The sequence below is a fragment of the Prinia subflava genome, chromosome 2 (genome assembly GCF_021018805.1).
Source record: "Prinia subflava isolate CZ2003 ecotype Zambia chromosome 2, Cam_Psub_1.2, whole genome shotgun sequence".
Taxonomy (NCBI): Eukaryota; Metazoa; Chordata; class Aves; order Passeriformes; family Cisticolidae; genus Prinia; species Prinia subflava.
In genome coordinates, this window is record NC_086248.1 from 113,759,181 (window position 1) to 113,773,400 (window position 14,220).

A 14,220-nucleotide genomic window follows, 5' to 3' on the forward strand; every position below is an offset into this window, starting at 1 on the left:
CAGGGCGGGGTGGCAGCCGCTGGGACCGAGGGGGAGGACGAGCTCCGGTCCTCCACTATCCATGCTGCACATGCACAAGGCAGGCTGGAAATGCCTCTGCTTTATTCTTCTTCAGCGAAACGCACCAAAACAAACCCCAAACCGCAGCACGGCTCGGCCTGGTGTCACTGAACACTTGCAGGACACACCTGGCAGGGCAGCCTTGGGTACTTGCAGTCAAGGCTGTGACTTTACACAGCAGAACTTTGTGCTCCCTTCTTTATGACTCAAGGCACTTGGAAGTCATATTTCTTATTGAAATAAAGAAAAACAAAACGTGTACAAAACGTTGTAACTTTAACACAAACCCATCTTTAAGGCATAATTTTTCAAAGATTTTTCTTGAAAAAAACCAAAAATATATAATTTTTTGTAATTTCCAACATTCATTCGTGCTGTTTTAGGACCTCTTCATACCTACAGTTCAGCCTGCACTCAAAGAACCCCATCACCCTCAACCCAGGAGCTTGGGAGGAGCAGCAGTATTGCCTGATTTTCATACACATCTCAATAGCTGGTGATCCTTTAGGAAGTGCAAACAAACCAGCAGAGCCATCTTTCCTTGCCCTACAGCTTGGCACCCACCCTGTCACAATACAAACATCAAATTAATCTTGAATTCTTTTGAAGAACCCGAGCACTGACCTAATACCAGAAACTCAGGGACAAGGATAAGACTTGATAACTTGATAAGGGAGGATGCCTCCTCCCTCCAACTACCACCATGCCAAAGACCAACCTACTCCACACTGAGCTTTGTTTTTATGTTCATGGCTGCCAGCTCAGCCACAAAGTAGCGGAAGACGTGGGGCACAGGGACAACCTCGATGGCGTCCACCTCGCCGCAGATGGAGCAGGAGTACCTCCTGCTGCTGGTGACAGAGGAGCGGGACAGTTTCTCCAGCACGGGGGAGGTCATGCTGCCGCAGCCGGTGCACACGTAGGCCACGGAGCCGTCGGAGCAGTTGAACAGGCGGTCCTGCAGCAGGAAGGACGTGCCGTGGGCCAGCAGCGCGTCCCGCTCCATCTCGCCGAAGCGGATCCCGCCCTCCACGTTCCTCCCCTGGACGGGCTGGTTGGTGACAGCGTCTCGGGGCCCCGTGGTCCTCACCTGGAACTTGTCGGAGACCATGTGGCGCAGGCGCTGGTAGTACACCACCCCCACGAAGATGTCTGCCTCCAGCTCCACCCCGCTGATGCCGCTGTACATCTTCTCCGTGCCGAAGAAGTTGTAACCCGCCCTCGCCAAAGTCTCACCGAAGTATTTCAGAGCAGACTTCTTCTCGCTGAAGGTGAAGGGAGTGGCGTCGTAGGAGACGCCGTGCAGGGCTGCCGACTTGCCCGCCATGCTCTCGATCAGCATGCCGATGGTCATGCGCGAGGGGAAGCCGTGAGGGTTGAAGAGGATGTCCGGAACCATCCCGTTCTCCGTGAAGGGCATGTCCTCCACGGGCCACAGCTGGCTCAGGATGCCTTTCTGCCCGTGACGGCTGGCAAATTTGTCCCCAATCGTGGGGTTTCGGGGAACCCTCACAGTGATGCAGGCTTTCTTGAACTTCCCAGTGCCACGGTCATTGCTGCACAGCCTAACGTTGTCCACAATGCCCACTTCCTTACTCCTGTGTAAGTGGAAGAACCATCAGAGCAAAGGGGTCAGGTTTGCTAATGATTTTTAGTTTCAAAAGGAAAATGAAGAAAAAAACCTAAACCACCTATAAAATGCCTTTGGACAGATGAGAAACCACCATTCTTCAAAGTACTCCTCAGTACTGAAAGAACTCAGACTATGTAAGAACTGGGGCAAGGGAGCAATTAAAAGGCATCTTCCAAGTGCCATTCAGGTACCACTTTCAGGTGATCACGTAATGTGCCACCCATGCTTTAAAACCAGGATCATTTCAACCTGGTTCACCAGTATCTCACTCCGTACCTGATAAACTGCACCCCACTGCCATTCCCATTGTGTTAAGGCAGCAGCCCCTCTCCCCACCACTGATAAAGTCACACCATACCCCAAAATGGTGATGGGACCCCAAAATAAAGAACCCGATTCAGTTCTTCAATAGAGAGGGAAGTTCAGAGCAGGAAGGGAAGGCACAGTGTGAGCTTTGTAAAAAGTGCTCTCCTTAGGGGTGTGCTCCTTCTCCATGAGCCTGATATTCCATGTGCCAGAGGGGTCTGCTGCAGGCTTAACTATTATCATGTCCACACACAACCAGCCAAGGCAAATCACCAAAACAATATCATCCTGGGATAAGCTAGCTGTGCAGCACACACTGGCTTAGAGAACAGATGTGACACATGCCTGGGAGTCCCCTCCAGCATGAGCTTCATGCTCTCTGTCATGCCATGGACACTGTTCTGTGAGGAGAACAGGGAACACCTGCAGGAAAGGGCCAGCTGCTCTCCCCAGGGATGAGCAGGGCCGGGAGGGATGAGCTGTACTCACGGGTAGTACACAGTGAAGGTCTCCCCTGTGTTGAGGTTCATGAAGCTGTAGAAGGGGTCCCCAGGCTGCAGGATAGCCCCAACAAAAGGCAGTCCATCAGCATCCAGCTTCTCCCCAACGTTTGGATCGCCAGGCTTGATGCCAAATACTAAATTATCACCTGCCCTGCTGGCTTTAAGGGAAAGGTCAATGCTCTCCACCTTGATTACACTTCCATAAGCGAATCCTCTTTGCCACGAAGATTTATTGACAATCTAAAAAGGAGAAACAAAAGCCTATTAAAGATTTGCTGGTAACTTCAAAAAAAGAAAACATTTACCAAGGTAAGCATCAGATCAAAATGGAACATTGCCTTTTTGAAGCCTCCAGTAAGTCACCATTCCAAAAAGATTAAACCTTGCACAACCCTCGTATTTTTCAAAGCTGGAAGGCAACTGCCTTGGACAAACAAAGCTCTGCTCTGCTCCCAGCACCTCCAGCACTGCCTGCTGTAATAACACAACCACTGTGCTGCTGAATCTGCCCAAGCAGTGTGAGGATCAGCAGAGACAGAAAGCAGGGTCTTCTTCCCAGCTGAGCATCACCCCTGCTCCCAGTCCCCCACATGAAATTCCTTCACAGCACAGCAGGATTCTTTCCTTCTGGTGCCTCACCATTGCATCTTCCATGTCATAGCCACTGTAGGAGATGACAGCCACGATGGAGTTGGTGCCAACGGGATAGCTGTCCATCCCATAATAGTCATACATGCTGGGCCTCACCAGAGGGCTCTGGGGGGTGTGCAGGTGGTACAGCTTGTTATCTGAGCGATCCCTGTAGTTGTACACAGGAAACCCCATGGTCTGCTTTCCTGGAGGGAAGGAGGGACACTTGGATTTATTCCTCTGTGTATCTTGTTAATAAAAAACTGGAAATACTGACAAATTTAGAGGGATTATAATTTTAAACCCCTTGGAATTTAATAATTGCAGTAATTGCAATAACCCTAACCCTGGCTATAATTTTTCTATGAAGTACAATACTCAATTCCTTTCACAGCATTTCATAAGGACTACATCTGTTTTTGTTTTTTCAGGAGATCTGGGGTTTTTTCTTCAATTTCAAAATCCCCACTAAGGCTGGTGTGGTTTTTCTGGTTTTGCTTACTTGGGTATTGTTTTTGTGTGGTGTTTTTTTGTTTTCTTCATTTGGGGGGGATGTGTATGTATTCTTCCTGGTGTTTCCCTGAGTTAGGCCCATGTTACACATTTCCAGGCCAAAAAGCATTTGCCTCTGCAGCAAATATCAATATCCTGCCAAGAGAATCGAGTTCTGAACAGTCATATTGCTACTAGCAGACAAGTATGAGAAAGAGGTAGTGTTTTAAGGGCATCTTTCTGATAATACTGTCAGAAATTCAACACACTGGAGGTGCTAATGAGGGGTTACTCCTCTTGCCCAGGGTCCTGCAGCACTGGGTGCCACAGCACTCACCCATCTGGCACTGGTACATGTTCCGTGGACTCTGGTTGTGGTCGGAGAAGGGGATGAGGTTGGCCACCACGCTCAGAATGCTGTGAGGGAAGAGCTCCTGGTGCGTGGTCACTCCAGGCACCACCTCTGACTCCAGCGTGGCCACGTTCATGAAGATCTGCACACATCAAATGGGATAATGCTTGCTCACTTCCTTCTTTCAGGAAAGGGAACAAAACCAGGCTGTCTCCAGTGTCTTTCTATCTGTTTCTATTTTAGCTGTGGTTGTTGTCTGCACCTCAGTGTATGAGCAAGACAAACTGAATAGCTGGTAAGCCACCTATGACAGACTAGCTGGAAGGGAAGGAAGCCTGAAATACAGAACTGCAGAAATGTGTCCTCCTTTCTGTCTCCCACTTTAATGGCTCCAGGTGGAGGAGCTCCCCAGCAATCCACTGGTTGGCTGCCCAGGAGCCATTTGGCAAACACAAGATGACATGGTACACACAACACAGCAATCCTTCACCTCAAATCTTCACAAAGTTAATACTGAGAGCAGATCTGAAGATCTCAAAGAGAGCTCTACAATCCAGCTACAACATTTACCAGAAATCAAACTGCAGGAGTGAAAACCCCCCTTCTGTCACCTATTCTAGCTCTTCAACACAAGCCTCGTCCTCAGCTCTTTTCAGAAATATTTTTGAAGCCCATTTCAGATGCCAGGTACCTCTGTAACATGGGAACATGCAAGCCCCACCTGTTCCAGAGTGCCAATCCATTCGTTCCTTCCATAGGACAGGTTTCTGACGGGCCGCACCATCCGGCACGGGCTGGTGAAAATGAACAGCCCAGGATGCAGGCTGGGCTTTCCTGTCATGGGGATAAGGACCACTTCTGCCCGTGCAGGAAACCTCTTCTCTTGTGTTATCTGTTGGTGCAAAGAAATAACTGTCCAGAAGCACAAGCCAAGTTTAACTAAACTGCATCCACCTGGTCACACAATGGAAATATCAACCACAGGTGTAGCCACTAATAAAAAGATACAGAGAAGAAATACTTTAGAAAAACCTCCACTAAAAAAAAAAAAAGGAGTATGTCGTATCTTACCTTTTCCAAGAAAATGTTCTTTCAAAAATTGTAACTTTGTAAACCAACAGATGAAACATACGGATTAAAAAAAAGATAACAGAAAAGCACAGTCCAATACTAATATACAGCCAAAGATAACTTATTTGGTCAGATTTAAAAAAAAATAAAGAAAGAAATGGAAACATAAGAAGTTCCAAAGATTGCTATTTTTGAGCACTGTGTGTTGAAGATGTTTAGCTAAGAAGCTTTTCAGGCAAGACAACAGACCTTGAAGCGGCGCAGGGTCTGTGCGATGTCGGGAGCCAGCTCCTGCTCCACCCAGCCCACCACGGAGCCGTCCAGCACAACCCGGTAGCACTCTGAGTAAGGCTGGCTTGGGGCTGCGTCCACGGGGGTGACACCTGTGGCAACACGGGGAGATGGGAGGAACGGCCAAAGAAAAAATAAAAAAACCCACAGAAGTCATTTCTGCACATCTCAGTTCACACCAAGAAACTTTCTGAGACATCAAAAAATTCTTGGCAAAGCCACAGACAGGTTCAATGGAAAATAAAAACATTTACAACTTAGAATGTCATCCCCCTCCCCATTTTTCTGACTGAAATAAGGATTCCCATTTTTGTGGTAATCACAAGTGCACTGCAGTTCAATTCAAGTAATTACAAAGTTACTGCTTAGTTTCTCAGAGCTGTGAGAAATTGCTTGTGCTTCAGTGAACATCCTCACTCGACTGCACACAGCCGAGAGACACTGACACTGAGTGACACTGACACTGAATTTTCCAGGCTGCTGTGCCTGTGCAAGCAATGTGCTATTTACCCCTAAGCAGAAGCCCGGGAAGTACAGGCCAAACTGGATTTCACCCTCTCAGCTGAGCAGCGTGCTGTGATGCTGCCTGGAGAACCCTTCCCCAAAGCACGGGGCAGTGAAACGCACCCAGGGAGCACAGCAGGGGCGGGATGTCTGCCACGGGCACCATCTCGGTGACGATTTCACACAGCGCCGTCATGTGGTTCATCAGCCCGCAGGGCTCCCCGTCGGGCGTGTCCACGGGGCACAGGAAGCCCCAGGACTCGGGCAGCAGCTTGCGCACCGTCGTGGTTCTCATCTGGGAGAACGCCGCCCCCCGGTGGATGCAGCGGAAGTGCGAGAGGTAGCGGATGAAGTTGAGCTTGTCCCCCACCACGCAGAGGCCGCTGTCCTGCAGCATGCCCAGCCCTGGGGACAAAGGGACACGCGCGTGGGACCTCACCCAGCTTGAACAAATGCACGATCCTGTTACAGGACAGTTTCTAGATCTGCACTGACAACCCCTGAAGATGCTCACACTGGGTTCCAACAAGGGGGGTGCAGGTGCACAGGTAACTCAGTGACCTGTGAGAGACCTAGAGACTTTAAATTCCAAGCTATTCCTTAAAATCTAGCTCCTTTTACATACATGTGGAAGTAACTGCCAGTGAAGCAACTAGGAATTTGCAGCTAGTATGTTTTACCAAAATTCTGCAGGTTTTTAATTTCATTTTCTAGTGGGCACTCCAGTACAACACTGTCATACTGGACGGTTCAGGGAAGCATCAGATAAATCTGAATTACATCAGCAAACCAGTTTCTCTCCATTTAAGCTCATGTGACTAATGGGACATTTCTGATTAAAAAAATGCCCCTTCTCTGTTTTACATTGCACCTTCTAAGAAGAAAAAATCGTTGGCAAGGCAAATCAAATTATGGTCACTGCTTTGGACACTGCTAAATTTAATTTCAACTACTCATCTGGAAGAAGCTTTGCTTTTATAACTAACCTGTTCTATACCACACACAGTGCCTATGCTTGTGCATAAATCTTGCCTTTTTCCTCAGCCATCCCTTCCTTCACACCCGTTTTAGCAATTCAGTTTCAGTGTACAACGTCCGCCTACAAGCAGTCGTTTCAAGTCAAGAGCGCAATTTTACATTGTTCCTCATTCTGTTTTTTACAGGGAGAAAAGAAAAAAAGGCATTTAAAATCTGCAGATTTACCTGTTTTAGACCGCAGGTTACCAGTTGCCAGCAGATACTCGAAGGGTTTGGTGAAGTCTGGTGCCAGGCTGAATGCCTTCACCAGGCTGTCTGTATTCAGGCTGATATCTGCCTTTTCTGCTCTTTTCTCCAAAACAAACCTAACAGATTGCAGCCAGGTTTCAAGCCTCTCCTATGGTTTAAAAGAGAGAGATTTTAAATTAAAACAGGACAGGAAAGGCCTGAATTAGAACATCAGTTCTAATCTAAGCACATCAGCTGCACATGCTACAGAACTCCTCTGATATTAGCAAGATGGACAACTTTTAAGGAACTTCATTCTGTCAAGATGCTGACTGTATATGTCAACACAGAACTGAAAGGAAAACACCCACCCAACAGCTTGGCAATCACTTCCACCCAGAATGGTGATGAGTCTGGCAAACCAAGTACAATAACACAATTTCACAGAGCACAGACAAAACCCAAAGCAGAAACTGTACCTGTAACATGACCACAAGGACAGCTCTGTATACAGTGTACACTCTGTCTGCTGTATGCTTTAGACTATTTAGGATCTTAGGATTTGGAAAAAAAAGGGGCTGTTAACTCACTCCCCTGCTGATCTGAGAGCAAGGGCTAGGCAGGAAAGCAACTCTTTCTGGTTCCTGGTAGCTGTTCTGTACAGCACTAAAATGCTTCCCCAAGTTTACTTTCAAACCACTCAAACAGTAGAGTTTGTTTACAGTCTTTCAACAAAACAATGCTAAAAAAGAAAAGAAAGATTAAAGAATTATGTAATAACTAAGGGAAGTTTCTTATTTGGGGATGAGAACTACTACTCCACAGTGAATTTCACGGGACAGTCAAGCCTCTGAACACCACTACTCTCCTTCCAGCATCCTAAAATGAGGCATCCCTATAAACTGAACTGGAATAGCTCAGCAGTAAGTTACCTGTTTAAGTCAGAGGCATATTAGCAACTTTCTGATCCATACAGAAATCTAAAGACGTGGGAGCCATGACCTTACCTTTAGGAACATAAGGAAAAGCTGTCCTGGGGTGAGCACCTCGTGATTCATGAGGCTGTCTGGATTGTCCTCCATGCACTCCCCTTTGGCAAAGGCATAGAGCTTCTGGGTCATCATACACAGCAGGTAGAACTTCTCAGTTCTGCTGGTCAGGTGAATGCAGATACAATTGCTGAAGGAAGAGAAAGAAGGAGAACCACCATGATCTCTTCATGCTAGCTTCATGTCCTTCAAGTTTCTCCTAAATAATTGTAAACCATTTTTTAAAATAAAAAGCCTAACAGGGCAAGCAGATGTGAACTACAAAATACTTCTGTTAGCACTGTCAGTGTCCTGCCACAGAAACTCCAAATTTCCACTGCTACCAAGCCACGTATGGAGAACTGTGGGCTGAGCAAGTCGGGCACAAACAAAAAAGGAAAACCACACCTAATTCCTACAGCTGGAGGAAGAGCAAACACCTACTTTACCAGAACAATGAATTTTTTAGTTGAATGCCTGCCACACTGACAGTCTCAAAGCCAATTCTTCCACTGCTTTCTAACTTACTTCATGAAAGAAGACGACTTGAAAGCATTAATTTTTTGCTATTTTAAAAGATAGCAATTATTCAGAGCTGACAGAGATTGTGTAAAAGTGATAATAAACTGTAGTATTTCTGTTCAACAAATGGATCCTCAAGCAGTCACAGAGCTAGCTTTAACCTCCTCTTCCTCAACCTTTTGTGTTCTTCATCAATGACATCATAAAAATCCCATCTAAACAAAAACTGTCACCCTCTTGTGAAACTGCTTTGGGAGTGCTTGTGTCAATCCAATAAAATACACATCATCATAATATTCTCACACATGCCTACAAATTCTGCCCAAGGGCAGTGGGTGACACCCACACACAGACCTCAGAATGAAATCTGCAGCCTGCTCATTGCTGTACCACTCGGGCAGGTTGAGTTTGACTCTGAAGCTCTTCCCCAGGTAATCCAGGACGTTCTGCTGGGTCAAGCAGCCGGCATCCACCACCGCTCTCATCATCTCAGTGACACAGTTCACATAAAAGGTGTCCTCTTCCCTTCCTTTCACCAGCTCCTCAAAAATCTGGTAGTCTGGGAAATTAACTAATGCCTGAGAGACAGAAGTTTATCCGGTCAGAAAAATAAGGTCATTACAACATCTGTCTACACCATACAGCTAAAGAATAAGGCAGCCCATGATTTAGGTTTTCAGTGCTCTAGAAATGCCCTTCCACAATGAGAACTGCAAAATGCTGTGGGGCTGAGAGGCTTAGAGAGAAATGCAGGGGATATTCCTACACCGAGAATGATCTCCATCCAGACCATTCATTAGAAAAACCCCACAAAACCATGAGAGTGTGACTCTCCCCTCCTCTCTTGTCCCTGCAGTCACTTCCTCTGCTGCAGACTGAGGGTTTGATTAGTGATACACAGTTTGGATGACCTTTCTCCAACCAGAATAGGAAAGCTGACTGAAAATACTCCAAGTGGAATTAGCTTCTTCTCATTACTTAAAATAAAAATGCTTTGCAAGACTTCTGTATTTATTCAATACAGACACACAAGCATTCAGTGCCTACCTTCAGAGCAAATCCCAAGGGGAGGAAGAACAACTCTTTGCGAAAAATGAAATTCACCATGACACAGCCATTCTCCAAGTAGTGAAGGTTCATGTTTATTGCAGTATGCTCATCCCTCACACAGTGCATCAGCAGCCCTGCAAAATCACAACATCAGCAGGAGCTGCACAAAGCCAAGGGGCTGCACAGCTGTGCCATGTGCAAGGAGGTGTGAGACAACTCATGAGAGAATCTGTGGTGCTTGATGGCTGAGCACATGAGGCAGATGGCTCACTCCAGTGTCAGTGTGCCACTTCAAATAAACCCACCAGCTCAACTCAGCCCTCAGCTGAAGAGGGCTGTGCCTCAGGACAGCCAGCACATTGGCTGAGAGGCTTGGAAGGTGCAGAAAGTTTTTAAAGAAAGACCCAGGCCTCAACTACCCTGTTTGTCACCTTCAGTTGCAGGACAGAGGAACACACAAGTACTGTTCCTGATTGCACCCTTGTCTCTGTGCTTGGCTGGCAGTGCTGCAGCAGTGTTTCCTGCTCCTGCCCCACACTATCCACTGCAGGACAAAGAAAAATAAAACTCAAAAGGCCCATCTAATCTGGTACTGCCTTGAAATAAACTAGCGTGGAACTACCGTGTGTGCTCGAGCACCATGGTCCAGTCAAATCAGCAACTGGCAACACCTGAGTTTAAAAAGCTATTTAACATTTTCCAGCTTAATTAAACTTTAATCTGTTTTTGCTAAGTATACATGACAAAAGGAAGGTGCAGTCATGAACCTAGTTTACTTCATGGACATTAAATCTGCCACCATGAAGCATGGACAACCTGTGAAACGAGTGCAGCAGATGACACTGACTTGTACTGAGGGTGGGGTTTTAGTTACACCTTCCACAGAACACAAGGTGACAAGTACTGCAAAGCCTGGAATAAAATCTCCTTGCTCCCCATGGGTAGCTCAGGTAACTCCCACAAGGCAGCTCCCAGCTTCTTGCTTGTACCACCATGGTGGCGTGTTTACCCTTTATTCTTACATGCAGCAAGAAATATTAACATTACACAAGAACTGTAATAAAACAAACGACCAAAATTCAGCTACAGATGGTCCCTCCTGTTTGTCCTCCAGCAGTTGCTGGAGCTGAGCTTACCATACTCTGTGAAACCAGGGCCTCTGTTCTTCCACTTGTGTCTTGTCACTGCCAGAGGGAAGTTTCGCCTGGGCATAATCAGCATCCTGATTACTTTTTCTAAGCCGTTGATTATAAAGTAGCCTCCCATTTCCTGGCAGGAGAAGAAAAATCATTTTAATATACTTAGAAACTCGGAACTGGCGTTGTGAGTAAAAGAAAAAGCCTGTACTATACACGAAAAGCAGACATTCAGTGGGAACTAGCAAGACATGACTCAGCACTGCTTTTGGAAAGGCTGCACTCTTTAGCAGGGACTTATGAAGTCTAAATGTAGCAGAGTGCAAGGAAAAGGATGCATGTCCCACAACTCAGAGGAAGAAAAAACCTTTGTGATCAGTGAAACATCTCTGAAGAGCTAACATTAACTTTTTAGAGTAAGCACTCTGGAGTTCTCATTTTGAGTTTATAAACCAGAGGGATTTTCAGAGCAAAAGATCTCTGTCTAGTCACATACAGGCTTACTTTTCTGATTTTTTATTTCATAGTTTGCCCTCTCTTTTTTAGTGTGTTCAAAATGCAGCGCTAAATAATTCTGTATTCAATCACAGACAGCTAACACGCTACTGGGGAGACAGGGAAAAAGCTGCAGCAGACAACTGGGGATGGAAATGTCTCTTTCAATGCCTGTTCTCTGAATCCCTCTCTCTGCAGAGTGCCCTTCACAGCACTCTGAGTTGCTGTGCAGCAGCCGAGAGGTTCTATACACCAAACAGACCCCTCTGTTCAACAACAGCCATGACTGCAAACCTCTCAAGCTGCTTCATCAAGCCCCCACAAACAATCTGCTCCCAAGAGAAAACGGGAGGTCAAACTTGAAACAAAATATAAATGTTCGAGCCCTGCAAAGAGAAGGTGACCTGACAGACTGCTCAGGTAAAACACAGACTCTGCTGACCCGCAAACCCCCGTTACCTCCTCCTCCTCGTGGTGCTGCAGAAGGTCTTGTGGAGAAAAACCACAGAGGTTGCACAATTTGGACTTGACCATGATTGGAATATACCCTAAGGGCTGCTTGATAGTCCCTTGTGGCACGTCATTCACTGACCAGCTGATGTCGGCCTACAGTGATACAACACCGACAGTAAGAGAGTTAAGTTGCCCTTTTAATATTTCCTGCTGTATTAACTGTACCTTTCATACAACCACAAGCAGTTCAACAGACTTGTATCACTGTCAAATGGTAACAATAATAACAATGATTTTTTAAAAGATGCATGTATAAAGATGACACTCAGGGGAACAGTCAACGTGGGTTTACAGAAGAAAATCATTCAAGTCCAGAGTCTGGTAAAGAAGCTGCTGGGTCAGTGAACAAGGTTGGTCTGGCCTCCTTTGCCTTTCAGACCCTTCGACAGAGCAGCCTAAATAAAAAAGGCAGCCACAGGACAGGAAAGGAAACTTCAGAAGGTAACAGCGAGAAGTTAGAAGAAGAGAGCAAGTGTTCAAGGCCTGACAAAATCCTTCCTTTCTTCACTTAGCATGCTCATGAGTGACCTGAAAAGCAAGAAATAAAAGCATGCAGGAATGAAAATTTATTAACAAATTCCGGCAGGAAGACTGTGGGAGCAAAGAATCCTAACTTTACGTGCAGAATGATGGGCTTTGAAAGAGCTGCCATCATGTGGGAGAGAAACGCTGGCACTGCAATGCAAGAACACGGGTTCAACACCTGGCAGCAGCTAAATGAGTGAACTGAGCCTCAGAAATCACTGGGAAAGGGAAAAGCTACCTTGAAATCCATGGGGTAGCCCTAGCAGAGAGTGCTGCAGTCTGGTCTACACCTGCCTCAGCCCGGTGGTAACAGGGAATGAGTACCGACTGCTTTCTGCTGTGCATGGGCAGGGAAGGGGGGAGGTTAACCCAGCACAAGGCTATGTGTTTTCACACCATGCACAGCAAATTGTTCCAGCTGCTCCAAACATTCAAAAAAAAAAAAAATTAAACAGGCAGACAGTGGAAAAAAAAAAAATGGAAATAATTCAGATAAGAAAAATAAAATCAACTCTAGCTCAGGAAAATCTGAGATCTACTGGGAATACAGCTATGAACAATCTCACTTTCATTTTCAGATAAGGTACTGCACTTAGAGTGGCTTTTATCACAGTAAAGTGCACAGCTTCAAAGAAATAAAACAACAACGAAAAAGAAAACGAGCAAAAACCTGAAATTCCAAGCAAGCATTCCCTTGTGCCAGGTGCCTCACATAAGTAATCAGCTCGGACACAACCACACCATTTTAACAGAAAACAGCAATGTGCAATCCTTTCACACTGTGAGGGAAAATATCTGCTGGGGATGCTTCCTCTCTGGGCAAACTTCAAAGGCACCTGAGGAAAACCATGAACCTGTGAACGGGAGAGATTTATAGCTCTGGACTCCTCTATAGGAGCAACGCTGCTTTTGAAACCTGGATTCCTGCAGAAACAGGATTTGGATGATGCTCTCTCTGGGATGTCACCGGTGTCCACCCAAAGTCTTCCAGGCTGGCTGGCTGCTGGCAGGGAGAAACGTGACAAGGGGAAGAAGGGCACCGGGGCCGGGACCGCGACAAGCTTGATGTGCAGGGAAAAGCTGCGAGGCCTCACATCATCGACACCGCAGGGCCCGGCGGGGCAGCGCTCCCGAGCACCCCCTGAGGCCGGTGAGTCGGGAAGGGCCTTTACACAGCGCGGGTCTCAGCCGGGACAGGGACCGTGCGGGGCCCAGGCAGCCCCGCCGGCGGGGACAGCGTGAGCGGGCCGGGCGCTTACCGTGATCCTGCCGCGGTACGTGCTGCGGAGCCCGCGGCACTCGGCCGGGAACACCCTCCTCTCCTGGCACACCGTCCCGGCCGGCACGGCGGGGGGGGCGATGGACACCCCGGCCAGCGCCAGCGCCACACGGGTGTCCCTCAGCGCGAACTCCACCGGCGGCACATCCTGCAACGGCACCGGGTCAGCGCGGCGGCGGCGGCGGGAGCGGGCCCGCGCCCCCCGCCCCGCGGCCCCGCACCTGCACGGCGCGGTAGACGCCCTCGCTGACGGCGTAGTTGAAGGACTCGATGTGCGCGCTGGTGAGGTCGCGCTGGGTCGCGCCGCGCCGCGGCGGCCGCAGGCGGTGCGGGTGAGGGTCCGCCATGGCGCGCGCGGCTCCTCACGGCGGGCGGCCCGCGGGGACCGCCGCGTGCGCGGCTCGCGCCGCCCCCCGCCCCGCCCCGCGCCTGCGCCTCGCGCCTGCGCCTCGCGCCCAGCCCCGCCCCCGCCGCGTGAGGCCCCGCCTCGCGCCTGCGCCCGGCCCCGCCCCCGCCGCGTGAGGCCCCGCCCCCCCGCGCACCGCCCCCCGCCCCGCGCCCGGCCCCGCCCCCGCCGCGTGAGGCCACGCCCCCCCCCCCCCGCCCCGCCCCGCCCCGCGCCTG

The 14,220-nt window shown here is 48.4% G+C and overlaps 1 protein-coding gene across 1 annotated transcript; it reads right to left on the reverse strand.

Annotated features, from left to right (window-relative positions):
* Positions 1–275: 275 nt before the first annotated feature.
* Positions 276–14,027, reverse strand: POLR1B (RNA polymerase I subunit B). The gene is made up of 15 exons (XM_063391728.1): positions 13,818–14,027; positions 13,577–13,744; positions 11,739–11,885; positions 10,785–10,917; positions 9,646–9,782; positions 8,953–9,176; positions 8,056–8,227; positions 7,046–7,217; positions 5,966–6,247; positions 5,297–5,430; positions 4,698–4,868; positions 3,962–4,118; positions 3,142–3,338; positions 2,489–2,742; positions 276–1,658 (listed from the first exon to the last, which is right to left on the reverse strand). The coding sequence occupies exons 1-15, from the start codon at positions 13,941–13,943 to the stop codon at positions 779–781; spliced, it is 3,354 nt and encodes a 1,117-aa protein (XP_063247798.1). The 5' UTR covers positions 13,944–14,027; the 3' UTR covers positions 276–778.
* Positions 14,028–14,220: the final 193 nt, after the last annotated feature.